At 33.6% G+C, this 14,448-nt stretch overlaps 1 protein-coding gene across 1 annotated transcript in view; it reads left to right on the plus strand.

Moving 5' to 3' along the window:
• Positions 1 to 14,448, plus strand: part of LOC137397195 (serine-rich adhesin for platelets-like) — a 49,117-nt gene that overhangs the window by 24,505 nt on the left and 10,164 nt on the right. Inside the window, exons 10-19 of the mRNA XM_068083483.1 lie at positions 760 to 850; positions 1,244 to 1,390; positions 1,643 to 1,780; positions 3,384 to 3,492; positions 4,907 to 4,940; positions 5,144 to 5,183; positions 5,595 to 5,781; positions 9,994 to 10,095; positions 12,734 to 12,830; positions 13,709 to 13,948. Of these exons, the coding sequence (XP_067939584.1) occupies positions 760 to 850; positions 1,244 to 1,390; positions 1,643 to 1,780; positions 3,384 to 3,492; positions 4,907 to 4,940; positions 5,144 to 5,183; positions 5,595 to 5,781; positions 9,994 to 10,095; positions 12,734 to 12,830; positions 13,709 to 13,948 (1,185 nt within the window). The remainder of the gene's footprint in view (positions 1 to 759; positions 851 to 1,243; positions 1,391 to 1,642; positions 1,781 to 3,383; positions 3,493 to 4,906; positions 4,941 to 5,143; positions 5,184 to 5,594; positions 5,782 to 9,993; positions 10,096 to 12,733; positions 12,831 to 13,708; positions 13,949 to 14,448) is intronic.

Genomic DNA, 14,448 nt, shown 5'->3' on the forward strand with positions numbered 1-14,448 from the left:
TATGTCAAGTAGGTTATAATTCATAAAAATATAGAAGTTTTATTTCTAGATTTTGGAATATAATTTAAAAAACTGTAATTATGGTGATAAATCAAACATTGTCGCTTATTATGCGTCATTATTTATGTTATAATATTATTAGTACCTTATCAAATGATCGTCAAGTGGCCTTAACTTTAACATAAAAATACAAAAAAGCGTACTACCGGATTCGTATGAAGGACCATATCCCTAAGAGATACCTCCTGATATTATGTCAACGAACTGGGTTAAACAATTAGAAATCTAGTAAGACTGGCCAGCCACTTAGGGCCGTAATATCGTCAGCGACACTACTGACAAACAACGACACTAATACAGGTAGTACATCTTATAACAGGTTATGCGCCAATAAAACCGACAAAATTATTTTAGTGTTCTTTGCAAAATTGCAGTTTTGTTTTCTCAGCAGTTAAATTATTATACATGAACACCTTTTTGTTTCATGGTGTAAACATGGTATAAAAGCATTAAAAGCTAAACAAAAAAGTTACATGTAGATTTTTCTTTTTTTAAACATCAAAGGGAGTTTGTGGCTCCCATTGCGTTCTTTCTTGCTGAAGACGGGTCAAAATGGCTCTTTGAGTTGAAAAGGTTGCCGACCCCTGGGCTATGTACAACCCTCGACATGAGTTTCTTAGCTCTACACCTAGCTTGTGTACCTGACAAACTAGACAGTTATTGTTATGCATCATCTGTACTACATTTCTGATATTGTAGGAACATAGAAGATGAACAGAACACTACTAGCCAAAAGAAGGTCGAAGATGAGCAATGGGATAATTACTTTCATTCTCTGATAAGTGAATTCGTAAGAGAGCATTCTAGATTTTCACTCTGATATTTCCAATGATTATTGAGTATGAAAAAGAACATTCTAGACTTTTACGTTTTTAATGAGGCCTACTACAATACCTGAACACTTGAGAAATTGTTTGAATTCTTAACTTGACATTAACTCAAACAATTCAACAATTCAAACAATTAAAAAATGTTCTAAATTGTCCTATTCTACATACATTCCAACAGTCAAATATATAAAATAATATTCTAGATTTTTTAGAACAGAAGAGAATAGCTTAGACTTCTACCTTCTTCATGTAAATCTTGCAAAAGAGTTATTACTAAAAGAGGTTGCTGCATAAAATGGCGCTAACATGTATATTCTGTTAAATTGCAATAAATGCGATATCACTTTTTGCAGTACACTCTCAAGGCCATGGTCACTGGAAGTGTAGACGACTCCGATGCTTTTGACAAAAAAGTATTTGCTTTTTCTACTGATAATGGTAGCTGCCCAGTAAGCTGGCGTGAAATATTTTCTATGGCTCGCTATAACCTAAGGGAACTAGTAAGTGCTTTGCTATTGTCTACCCGTCACTGTCTTATAATGACATTCCCCGCAGGTGTTTTATATGCGCATTACAGATTTGTTATCTATGACATGCAAGGTTGTTATTCAAACAATGAAGGTTGTGCTATCTATAGGAGCAGGAATATGTCATGTACATGAAGGTAGCATATTCATGTCACACAAGTGTGCTGTTCATGTCATGTAGGTGTGCTGTTCATGTCACACAAGTGTGCTATTTGTGTCATGTAGGTGTGCTATCCAAATGCTAATAAGGAGCAGGTAAAAACCCTGATGGCAATGGAAAACAACAACATTTACAGTGAGTGGCAAAGCGAGGTTATGCAGAGAATCAAAGACAAACTCAACAGCATACGTGACTCCCTTCGTGTATGAATACTTCATATAGCCAACTTTTTACAGATATTTTTATACCTAAAGCTACAGTGCTTGTGTTTTAAGAGACCTAAGGCTACAACACTTGTGTTTTTAGAGATTTATTTGGTGGTAGAATTGGCATTATTTTTAGCTAGTCAAAACTAGAGTGGTTAAAAATATTGATGCATAGTATTTTCATTCATAAAAACTAGTTTTCATAGGAATTGCAAAAAATTGCAAGAGTCAAAACTTAGAGTTAATTAAGCGATCAAGGAAGAACAACTCCATAAACAGCAGTATTGGCTGTCATGTAATTATGGATACTGTAGAGAAAGTATGGCTTTGCTGCTATATTAAAACATAGTATTATAACTTATATCATTTTTATTATAAGCATTATTGTCTTCTCCCCATTCTCATCCTTATCATTCTTCATTATTGTTATATTTTAAACATAGTATATTAATATTGTCACTTTCAACGCTTTGGTTGTGGCAACCATAAAATAATCATTAAGATCCCAGAGCAGCTAAGGCTAAGAATGTTATTCATAGTGACTAGTTGTATAAAAAAGGTGAGTTGTAGCCAATCGATACACTATAGCTTTTACAAGTAGTATGTCAATGGAGAGTTTCTTGTTTGCTTACAACCTGTGTAATCTATTTAAAACCTGGGTTTCTATTTCTTTAAAATATTGTTAACTAACTAGTCTATGACCTTGAGTCATACCAGCATGTCTCAAGCGATGTGGTCGGAAGAAAGAGATTACATATGTCCAACTTTATTTCATATAGCTTCTGTAGGTAGCCCCTGAAGTTTCACTCTCTTCTATTTATCCCCAAGGACTAGTATGAGATGTCATAAAATGCACCCTTTCTACTGACTTGCACATTAATAAAAAAAAACTACCCCTTTTCACTTCATTATCACTGACTAATTGCTCCCTTTTTTGCTCCTAAATACCCCTTTCCACTTTGTGGAAACGGGTATTCAAGTACCAAGCTAAAAACATACCCTTTTTATGAAAATACTCTAGAGTGTCAGGCTACCAAAACACCCCTAAAACATGCTTTTTTCGTCGAGCCCTTGGGAATGAATAGAAGAGAGTGAACTCCCTGGGTAGGTAAACAGCCTCTTCAACCAGTTGTAAACTTGGATTCACAGAGATTCCTAACAATATTAGTTGATATTGTGGCAAAAATAAAGTTTTCAAAGCATAAAATAAAAATTTTAGGAGTAAAGTTTCATGTTCTACGTAGTATACCTGTGTTGTGTTGTTTGTAAGTTAATCTTCATTTTATAGCTAGTTTATGGAATTATCATCTCGTTTCATAGTTAGCTTATGGTTTCGTTTCATAGTTTGTTGAAATAAGCACAGCATTTTTCATTAGTTCTTTAGCTTTATCGAACTCTGCCAAGTATAACAACAAAAATGATGATTATAATGTTATGAGAACCAGTTTATTTCTTTTTGATAAGATCTCCCTCCTTCCTCTCCCTCTTTTCTTCTGCTCTCTTTCCTCTCCTCTTCCCGCCCTTTTTCCCACTGCCCTCCCTTCTCTATATTTCTCTTTCTGAGGTTATTAAAACTAGGGAGCAAATCGTTTTATTTTAGATGACTCTAGTTAAACCGCCTGGAGGAAAGCTGAAGGCAGCGGTTGGAAAACTGAAGCAGATGATGAGGGTAAAGCCAGGGAAAAGTAAAAGAAATTCTGTTGTACTCGGTTAGTTACCGTAACTATGGACGATAAAATTGTACTTTTTGCAAATTCTCATGCTTTTACAGCCTGTTTCCTTGCACATTTTATAAAATTAGAGGGTATTTATTGGTTATGAGAAACTTTAATTACTAAAATTTGGCTTTTTAGTGTTGAAATATTGTTTTTATAAGTTTTTATAAGCTGAAGTTTGGTCTTAAAAAAGGTGGTGAACCAGTTCAGCAAATTTGCTAGTTTTCACAGTTTATTGTGGCTGTTTGTTTACAATAAAGTTAGATCTATTAAAATTGTAATCATTCAACGGTTTTTCCAGTATGTAGTAGTTTGGATTTCTCAGTAAGGCTATCCACGTTAGGTTTGGGCATTCCTGTGTTCTTAAACGCATGAGATGAGAATATAGGTATAATTTCTTTTAGCTGCAAAACTTATAAGCTAAACATACTTACATGTGATTGGTGGGCAGTATAGATAATCTTATCCCTGTGGTCCTTATTGGTTAAGGAGTGACAAACTTCTCATCCTTAGTTCCACTTTATTGTTTCCGTTTTGAATAAGTCCTTCGACTCAATTCCATAAAAGCTACATTCAAAGTGAAACGGTTATATAGAAATCTAACTGGCCTAGGTGTCCACGCTCATTGAGATGGCATTAAGCAAGACACTGTGCTCTTAGTCAGCCATTCCTATGAGAATATGCTGAAAAGCGACGTTTTTATCAACAGCTTAAAATCTATAATAGCGTTAATATATACTGCCTGCAATAAAGCAAATGCATTATTTAAAAGGGATATGAAAAAAGTAAACTGTAAAAAAGTGATCAATAAATATATGTTTTAATATAATTAAATATATTCAATAAATATATGCTTTAATATAAATATATTCAATAAATATATGTTTTAATATAAATAAATATATTCAATAAATATATATTTTAATATAAATAAATATATTCAATAAATATATATTTTAATATAAATAAATATATTCAATAAATATATGTTTTAATATAAATAAATATATTCAATAAATATATGTTTTAATATAAATAGATATATTCAATAAATATATATTTTAATATAAATAAATATATTCAATAAATATATGTTTTAATATAAATAAATATATTCAATAAATATATGTTTTAATATAAATAGATATATTCAATAAATATATATTTAATATAAATAAATATATTCAATAAATATATGTTTTAATATAAATAAATATATTCAATAAATATATGTTTTAATATAATTAAATACATTCAATAAATATATGCTTTAATATAAATATATTCAATAAATATATGTTTTAATATAAATAAATATACTCAATAAGTATATGTTTTAATATAAATAAATATATTCAATAAATATATATTTACTGTTATTCGTATTATGGTCTTTTATGTTATACAGATGCCACATCTAAAGGAAGCCAGCCTGCTTTGAGGTTAGTGTTACTTTAAACTTACCTAGTGTCACTTTTTAAACTCTTTGAGACTAGAGTTAGTTATTGTTGAGTTTTCTAGAAACCCTATCAAGGTTATTGCCAGACATCATTGTTTTTCATCATATTCTGAGGGAATAACATGTTTAATGACATTTTCATAGACCTCTTTACGAAGCCATAATTATCTTATACGATTTTAACAGGAGGAATGCCCAAAAAGTGTTAGAGCGTACACCTGAAGAGGTGAGTTGGTACTAAGGCTATTACAGCTAAGGCTATATAAGGCTGTTATAAGGCTATAACAGGCACTCAATATATTCGCTGTATGTTGAACATACTGGGAGTGATTTATATTTACCTTGATTTACATTTACCTTATTTACCTTGATCTATATTTACCTTGACATAGTTGACTACCTAACATTTAACAGGTACTCACCAACGTTGACTTTTTAGCAAAAAATGCAGATGCAATTAAAATAACAATACTATTTTTTTCACTTTTTCAGTTAGACTTTGTTATAACAGATAATTATAATTAAAATAAGCAATAAATTAAACCTATATAGAGAAATTACATTAGCTCTGTTTTACGTAAATAATTTTTTTTCTATATCTGCTTCTATGTATGAGAATCTGATTTTTTGAACGAAGGTTGCAGCATTGCATGCCTCTGAAGAGTACGTCAAGGCTCTGGCACAGGTCAAAAAGAAGGATTATCTCAAGAAAAAACTTAAACTTCTTCAGAACTGCAGGCTGTTTGGCAAAAAGCTTATGGCAACCTGCAAACCAATAGTGCCATCCGCAGATGCTGTTGATCCTGTCAAAGAGCTGTTGACAGGTACTCTTTGTATGCACTGTTAAAAATATTTGGCTTGCGTTTAGCAATTTTTATTGCTATAACTAATGGCATTTACTAGAATATAAACAGCAGGTAATATCTTTAGTGCGCAGTGTAAAAACAGTACATACCGTAAAACCTCATTTTAACGCCAGTTGAGTGCTTTATTTTTTAACCTTTCCTCTATGATAGCTTTTTATTAAAAGTGACGTTCAAATAGAGGTGGCGTTCAAATAAAGGCTGGCATGGTATGTTTCAAATCACTTCTCAGAATTTTGGGAAGACAATTTTGAGCCTTTTACAAATGAAGCGTATGTCACCTATATTTAGCACTCTCTTTTGGCAGAGTGACATTAACCATTTTGAACGAAAATTTGTTAACTTATTTCCAACTTGTCATAGATCTCTAGCTTAATATGCATTGAGGTACAGAGTAATATATCTACCAGGTGATATCTGTTGCTTGCAATTAACCTACGGTGATCTTATAGCCTGCGTTGCAATTCATTAAAGCTTTCAATTTTTTATTTCATTCTGAATTTGAAGGCATATCTTTATTTTATATCTATATTTAACAATGTTACATGAAAGCCCATTGCACTCATTGATATTTTTGCCACAATTTGCAGCTAAAACTGCCTTTTTATGTGCATTAGAAGAGGAGTTATGAGAGTCATTCCATCTTAAGCTTCATATATCCGCAATGATGCTATCAAATAGTTTGCTATAAGCCTGCAAATTTATAAGTTATATAATATAACCTATCAAATGCTACAAATGTATGTTCAAGAACAAGCAACATAAACAAACTATATTTATAATACGTGCATAAAACAAAAATTAACATTTTAAAAACAAAAATATTTGCATCATTTGCTCAGCCCGTTGAGTTCTGATTGTTGCTTTCATTTAGACCAATCGCAACATCTTCTAGCTGTTTAATATCTTCCACAATGTCTTCTGACCTCATTTCTTTTTCTGCACTGCTGAGCTAGTCGATATTAGCGTCCAAACAATTTTTAGCAAAGCAAAACTTTTATGCGGTGCCAATTAGAATACACTTGTCGAGCAAATAAAGTGAAACCACATGTAATCTTGCACATGCCTGCTAATCAGAAGTCAAAGTCTCAAAATAGTAGCACAGATTCCATTGCAAATAATAAATGTTTTTCACATACATCGAAGTATCAAGTCTGCATTAGACAAGAAGCTGCTATTAGCCTGATACAGATACAGTTAATAGCCACGTCTATGGTATTGCTTTCAAAGTTTTAACAAAAAACCATAAAACAAATGGAGTTTGATAAGAACAGCAACAACAAAAGAATTAATTGTTATTAAAGTAATTGAGTCATTATCAGTACTTTTGAGTGGAAATTTTTTTACCCCACACTTATGGGTTCGTAAAGATCAATGAATGCCAAAGTGACACTCAAATAGAGGTGACGTTCAATTGAAGTGTGGCGTTCAAATAGAGGTTTTACGGTAAATTATTCATTTTCAGTCAACACTTTAACTTATTGTCACACCTATCACATTAAAGTATCATCACAGTCAACACCTCAAACTATGATCATAGCACATTAAAGTGTCATCACAGTCAACACCTCAAGCTATGATCACAGTGCATTAAAGTATCATCACAGATAACACCTCAAGCTGTGATCACAATTCACAGCACATTAAAATATCATCACAGTCAACACCTCAAGCTGTGATTACAGACAGAACTTTGACCTATCACTATAGTCATGACAAGCCATGATCACAACACCTTAAACTAGTGCTGGGCGCGAGTGCTTCTTGGCCAACGGACTTTTTGGGTATCGGGTTTGTAGATATGGGTTTCATGTCTAAAATGTCCAAACATTGGACATACATCTATCTTAAAATTTACAATGCAATTATAATTCTACTCAATTTATTTATTATTTTTATTATTTATATAACGCTATTCGTGCTCGCAGCATTAACATGCTAGTTGTTAAACAGTGCTCATCGCGCCGAGTGCAATAGACTGAGTTTATGTCAATTCTACTCGATAAATTTTTGTCCGAAAATCCAAACTCGCAAGTGAAAATCTGAACCCGCAAGATCGAATTACTAAACATTTCTATTACTCGAGACTCGAGAGAAGATAAACCCACGAGTTTAACGAGTTTTATTACCGGTGCCCAGCACAACCTTAAACTATCATCACAGTCAACACCTTAAGCTATGGTCACAGCACACTAAAGTATCTTCACAGTCAGCACCTTAAAGGTTGACTCGCAGCAAAATTCACATTACAGTTATTTGGTATCAAAAGATTCACCATATCTTACTCTGCTGTGTTGTAGGTGCAAAGTATGTGGAAACATGATTACAAGCTCTTAAAAGCTCAAAAACGAACAATTAATCGCAGCCATCACAAAACTGCCGTAGTTTGGATTCTCTTTCCAAAACGGCTCAAATGTGACGTCGTTGTACATGATGGTTTCTGTTTACACTTTCACGCAACTTCATTCGTCGAAATATTTTCACAAATATACTTCACGCATTCAATAAAACCAAGTCTATTGTTTTTATGCGTCTGTTTTATCGTCATTGTAATGCTGTCACTTTCAGCACTGATATCTCAAAATCTACAGTAAAAACCCGTTTAATTGTTTAACCTTAGCTCAAAAGAGTACATATCATTGTCTGATAGCAATGACGAGCCTGTTGAGTCACTTGTGATAGTAGGAAAATGCTGCAGAAGTTATTCGTAAAGTATGGGTCACATGATCAGATTACGTCTTGCCGATTAGACCAAACCGAAACAAAACTGTAAAGTAGCGAGCATCTATATTTGATACAGGGTCTTCGGTAAAACCCGATGTGTTTGTCATAAACTAGTACTACGATAAGTTTTATATTGAGCTTTGTATTGGCCTTTCAATTCACGTGAGAACGTACGTGACAAGACAATAACCAAATTTCGTAGTTACGCCATCTAAATAAAGAGACTCCAATCTACGGCGGCTTTTTGTTTTTGAGCTTTTAAGAGCTTGTAATCACATTTCCACATATTTGGCACTTACAACACAACAGAGTAAGACATGGTGAATCTTTTGATACCAAATAACTGTAATGTGAATTTTGTTGCAATCAACCTTTAAGCTATGATTACAGTTAGCACCTTAGTACAAGTACTAAGATTAGCACCACCTTAGCAACATCCCTGGTAGTGACTAGCTGTATTACACTAAAGCTAAACCATACTATAAACCTACTATAAAACCATACCACCGCTAAACCGCTAAACCGCTAAACCATACCAGCTAAACCTGCTATAAAACTCAGACTCGAGAAAAAGGGGTTATATAAACTGTACTGGCATCAGTTTAAATAAAATAATGAATAAATAAATGAAAACATATTCTAATGAGTTAATAAGCACAGCGAATGTTGATAGGTTTAGGTTTATCTTTTAGTACTTGTCTGCCCTATGCCACTTTGATTTAATTTCCAAATCAATTTATTTTTTATCAATATCTTAGATATTTAAATAATCTAGTGAGTCGGGTTGAAACTTTAGCTTTTGCAAAGTTGCTGAAATTGAATCCAAGAATTTTTTCCAATTATTTTGGTTTAATGTTGAAGTTTAAGTGAGACTATTGTAAACACATGCTAAACCTAAACATGAAACTAAAATACACCATAAACTTATATTACTGATAGTCAAACTCAACAGAACATTGACACAGTGACCTCAAACAAAGGCTTAGTCCCAGAATACAACTATAGCAGTCAATTTAGAAATCAACGGTTTTGAGACTATGAAATTTGTATGTGGTGTTGTCCGCTCTTGACAAAGATTAAAGCATGTCTCAACTATAACACACAATTTTTGAATAAATATTAGTGTACACATAACATAAACATAACATAGCATAAAAATACATATGACATACTAAAATATAATGCTCTGTAACACAATAGAATATAATAAAATGTATTAAAAGAATATAATACTATGTAACATCATAGAATATAATACAATGTAAGGTCATGTAAAGCAATATAATATGACACAGTATGATATTTGTTGACAATAAATATTCCTATTGTATGTCAATGGAGAACCAGTCAGACTATGTATGCATATTTCACCTAATTTTTATATCCTGCCTTTGTGGACACTAATAAATTGGTTATGCATTGCCCCCATTGAATTATTTTTGTTTACAGGTTATAGGGAAAGCTTTCTTACAACCATGAGCAAGCAACTCCTCAGAGTAAAAGGGCGCTACCCGATTCGCCCAAATTTTGTGTCAAACTTTACGCTGATTCGTAAGTGGTTACCGCTAGTAGCTCATCATATTTTCCTATTTCACTTCAAGCGGAGTAAGATAAATCTCAAGTTAGATAGACTATATTAAACATTGAAATTCTGACACCTGTCTAATTTAATAGCAGTTTTATGTTATGGAGTATTCTCTCTTTTGCTTTAGTCGTTGTTTTAGATTAATCTTCTCAATATTTGGTAGTTTTATAGTATTACCTTTATTTTGTAGTAGTCTATCTATGTTGCCACTTTTGCTGGAGTTGTCCCCTCGCATTGGAATAATCTCCTGAACCTAGCTAGTTACTCTAGAGCTCTTTGCTAACCCTAGTAGTTTCTTAACCTCACCTTCTGCCTTCCCCTAGTTTTAGAGCACCTTTTCTCTTCTAGACAAATCTCTTCACATACATGTAACTGTGGATTCCTTATTTGGGAGAAATCTCATCTTCCACTATTTGAATTGACTTGGACAGCAATTTTGAGCTATAAACTATCTATTGAAACCCTGTGTTGCACTTGTATTGGGAACTAAAACAACTTATTGCTGTCCAATTTTCTGATTAATATTGCGCAATGTGTGTTAAATTCAGACCAATTAGACTTCACAGATTAACCAAGTATTATTTATTTACATTTGTGAGTTTACCAACAGGTGTCATTTTTACCAGAATTCACTAGAGTTCATTTCCAATCATTGTAAGGTCTAGTCTACATGTAGCATCGAGGTGCTAAACATGTAATCAACAAATCTCTTGTGGGTCCTTGAATTGCAAATATGTACAGAGTGTGTTTTCAATACAAACTCTATGGTCAATGGAATATAGTAAATTCGTTATCCCACTTTGGGTAGCCAGCCATGTCTAATGTTATGATCGAAAAAGAAGTCTTATTAACTTTCAGTACTGGTCTTACAAGGCTAAGGACCATTTATAACTGAAAATTACTAAAGATCAAATGGCAGTTGAATGTATAATTTTAATAGTTACTAGCATTAACCACGGTTTTGCTCAGGATTACTAGAATTTTTCCATCCGAACTGCTGCACTGTTGTCATGACAACCATCTATAAAAACATTCATTGATGACCATTGTTCTTATTCATACAAAGGTGCAATCTTGAATTTTTAATCGGATAGATTGTAGCACATTTAAATAGAAAATTAAAGTTCTAGGATTACCAATTGAGGCTGCCATTGCATAGAGTGAACCTGTTTTTACACATTAAATAGGCTGTAGTAAGTCTCCTCCTATAACTCTTTTTTCACATGAAAACTTATAATGTCACGAAACATCACGGAACATCACGGAACATCACGGAACATCACGGAACATCACGGAACATCTCGAAACATCAGGTAACATCACGGAACATCACTGAACATCACGAAACATCACGAAATATCACGAAACATCCCAAACATCACGGAACATTACGGAACATCTCGGAACATCAGGTAGCATCACGGAACATCACGAAACATCACGAAACATCACGGAACATTACGGAACATCACGAAATATCACGAAACATCCCGAACATCACGGAACATTACAAAACACCATGGAACATCACGAAACATCATGAAACATCACGAAACATCCCGAACATCACGGAACATTATGGAACATCACGGAACATCTCGGAACATCTCAGAACAACAGGTAATATCACGGAACATCACGAAACATCACGGAACATTAAGGAACATCCTGGAACATCACGGAATATGACGGAACACTACGGAGCATTACAAAACATCACGAAGCATCAGGGAACATCACGGAACACCACAGAACATCACAAAACATTCCAAAACATCACGCAACATTCCGGAACATTATGGAACATCACGGAACATTACAAAACATCACGAAACATCCCGGAACACCACAAAAACCAAAGTTCTAAGATTGCCAATTGAGCTTGGCATTGCTTGGAATGATTTTTTTTGTCAATAATTAAGCTGTAGGTAACGCTTGGAGATCTATCAGTCTGATCTTATAACTCCTTTTCACATGCAAGAATTGCTTAACATCATGAATGCTGCTCTTATTATAGTAAACATTATTATGCTAATCCTAGAAGTGGTTAGATTAGCACAGCTAGTAGTGTTGGTAGTGTAATAAAATGTCGTGATTTCGAGTGCCGCGTATAAGAATCTTTTATGGAGTGCTTAAATTACTGGCTATATTATTTCTCAAAGCCAGAGGCATCAAGATTACAAGATCAGAGTTTTATAAGTATACTAGCTGTGCCAACCGGCGTTGCCCGAGTATTAAAAATCAGCATATAAACAATAAGAAGTAATGAGAGTTGCCTGCCATTTGCTCCAAGCCTGGCAGAAAGACAATGAAAAATTTTAGTAAGCCAACTAATGACAATTACTTACTTATGCAATCACCCTGCGCGGTATGCAAAGCCATTGGGTATGTGCTCTCATATAGCGACTTATATCAGCAAGCTATCAACTGATTATCTTTAGCCTATTGGGTAGGGCGTCGGACTGGCAAATGGCAGGATCTGACATCAAATCTTCTTCGGTACAGATTATTAATACCAAGATTTTAATAGTTATATTCGGAATGCATACATACGGACATACTTTGAGAAATATATAGATGCATTACCACCTATTTCTGTTTCAGGTACTGTACTGGTAGATAAACAAACACAAGACCGGAGGAAAGTCTTGATTAAACGATTTCTACATACAGGCTATAGTATATCAGATCTTACTAACAGGTACTTCTGTGCAGGTTGCAGCATATCAATTGATGCTAGTAGGTAGTGGTATCAAGGTTTAAGTAGATCAGATTTGTGCTAACAAGTATCAAGAGAAAAGGATCTTAAATGCTACTACTAGGTAGTTTATAAGAAATACAGCACATCAGGTTAGTATATACTAGCTCTAGGTTGTAGTATATAGTTATGAGTGTACTGTCAGCACTAGTGTACCTCAACCCATACTTATTATTATAACATAATAATTATATATTATAACTAAAATGTTGTATTACACGTACACATATATTAAATAAAGCTTTTTTGTCACATTGTTTTTCTTTTCTGAGGTTTCTACACGCTGGTTTCATGCTCATGCACTCTTTAGGTGACTACCTGCAACTAGTTAAAATATTACATATTTTACTATGTTGTAATTTAACATGTTATAATATACCATAATTTAATTTGGTTTGATTTAACTGTTTTAAATACACTATACATTTTTTAAGTACATCATGAATACACTATTTTAAATACATTGTTAAATACATTATTACTGAGTTAGCTCTCTCTGCCTTAGGTAACTTTTGTTTTGGGTAACTTTGTGAGTTTACAGCCAAGTCTGAGAAGTTCATTGCTTTGTTATCAACGTAATTTTTCTTTATGCGTTTGATTAAATTAGGTAGCTTCCTGTTTTGGTCATTCTATACATGTGAGAAGGTCTCAGCTTTGGTATCTCTTGATATCCGTTCTCATAACTCTATGCTAAATAAGCTCTTTGTTTCCCCAGCTTTTTGTATAGAAACCTGTGTACAACGCATGCATGCTTTGACACTGCATCAAGTATTTCTGTTAAAAAGTTAGCCCTAATTGTTGACACATTTTATGCATTTTAGACGCTTCCGGGCCACAACTCTCTGCCTTGCTGGTGCTTATTCAATCAACGGTCTTGTTTTGGAAACCATGCGGGTAGCTCCATGCTTCCACTATTCTCTTGCTCAGCTCCCATCCACTTGCAACCCAACAGCGAGAGACAACACAACGAATGTTGCTGAGGTCAAGGAATCTGGAAAAGTTGAGTTGGTCAAAGCCAAAAGACGGGCACTGATCAAACCGTCGACTCATCGCAAGCAGAGGTTAGACCTTAGACTACAATTATTGGTAAAGGCTAAGATCTTAAGACCCATGCGGAGGTGAAATTTATAAACAATCTATTTCGGCATAGATGACAACCAATGAGATGTCAGTAAAATTATTTAGACAGGTAAATGATTCAAGGAGTAATTGCCAAGCAAGACTTTTACAAAAATGAGGATTGTTTTTCCAAAATTTCTTTTTCAAAATTTTTTTTACAAAATTCATAAGTATCTTGTATGAAAACATGACTGTTTCAATTTAACAATAGGCGGTCTAAACGTCATCTATGCCGAAATAGATTGTTTATAAATTTTACCTCAAGCTCAGGTCTCTGGTAAAAGACTCAAGTAAACATTACCAGCTACTTGAGTAAACAGGCTGAGGAAATAGTTTTATAAATGTATCCAATGAAAGACTCTACATACAATGTCTTCAATTTACGAAATGTATTTTGGCCGAATTTTTGCATCGACTTGTGAAAGATATTTTTAGATACGAA

The sequence above is a fragment of the Watersipora subatra genome, chromosome 5 (genome assembly GCF_963576615.1).
Source record: "Watersipora subatra chromosome 5, tzWatSuba1.1, whole genome shotgun sequence".
Taxonomy (NCBI): domain Eukaryota; kingdom Metazoa; phylum Bryozoa; class Gymnolaemata; order Cheilostomatida; family Watersiporidae; genus Watersipora; species Watersipora subatra.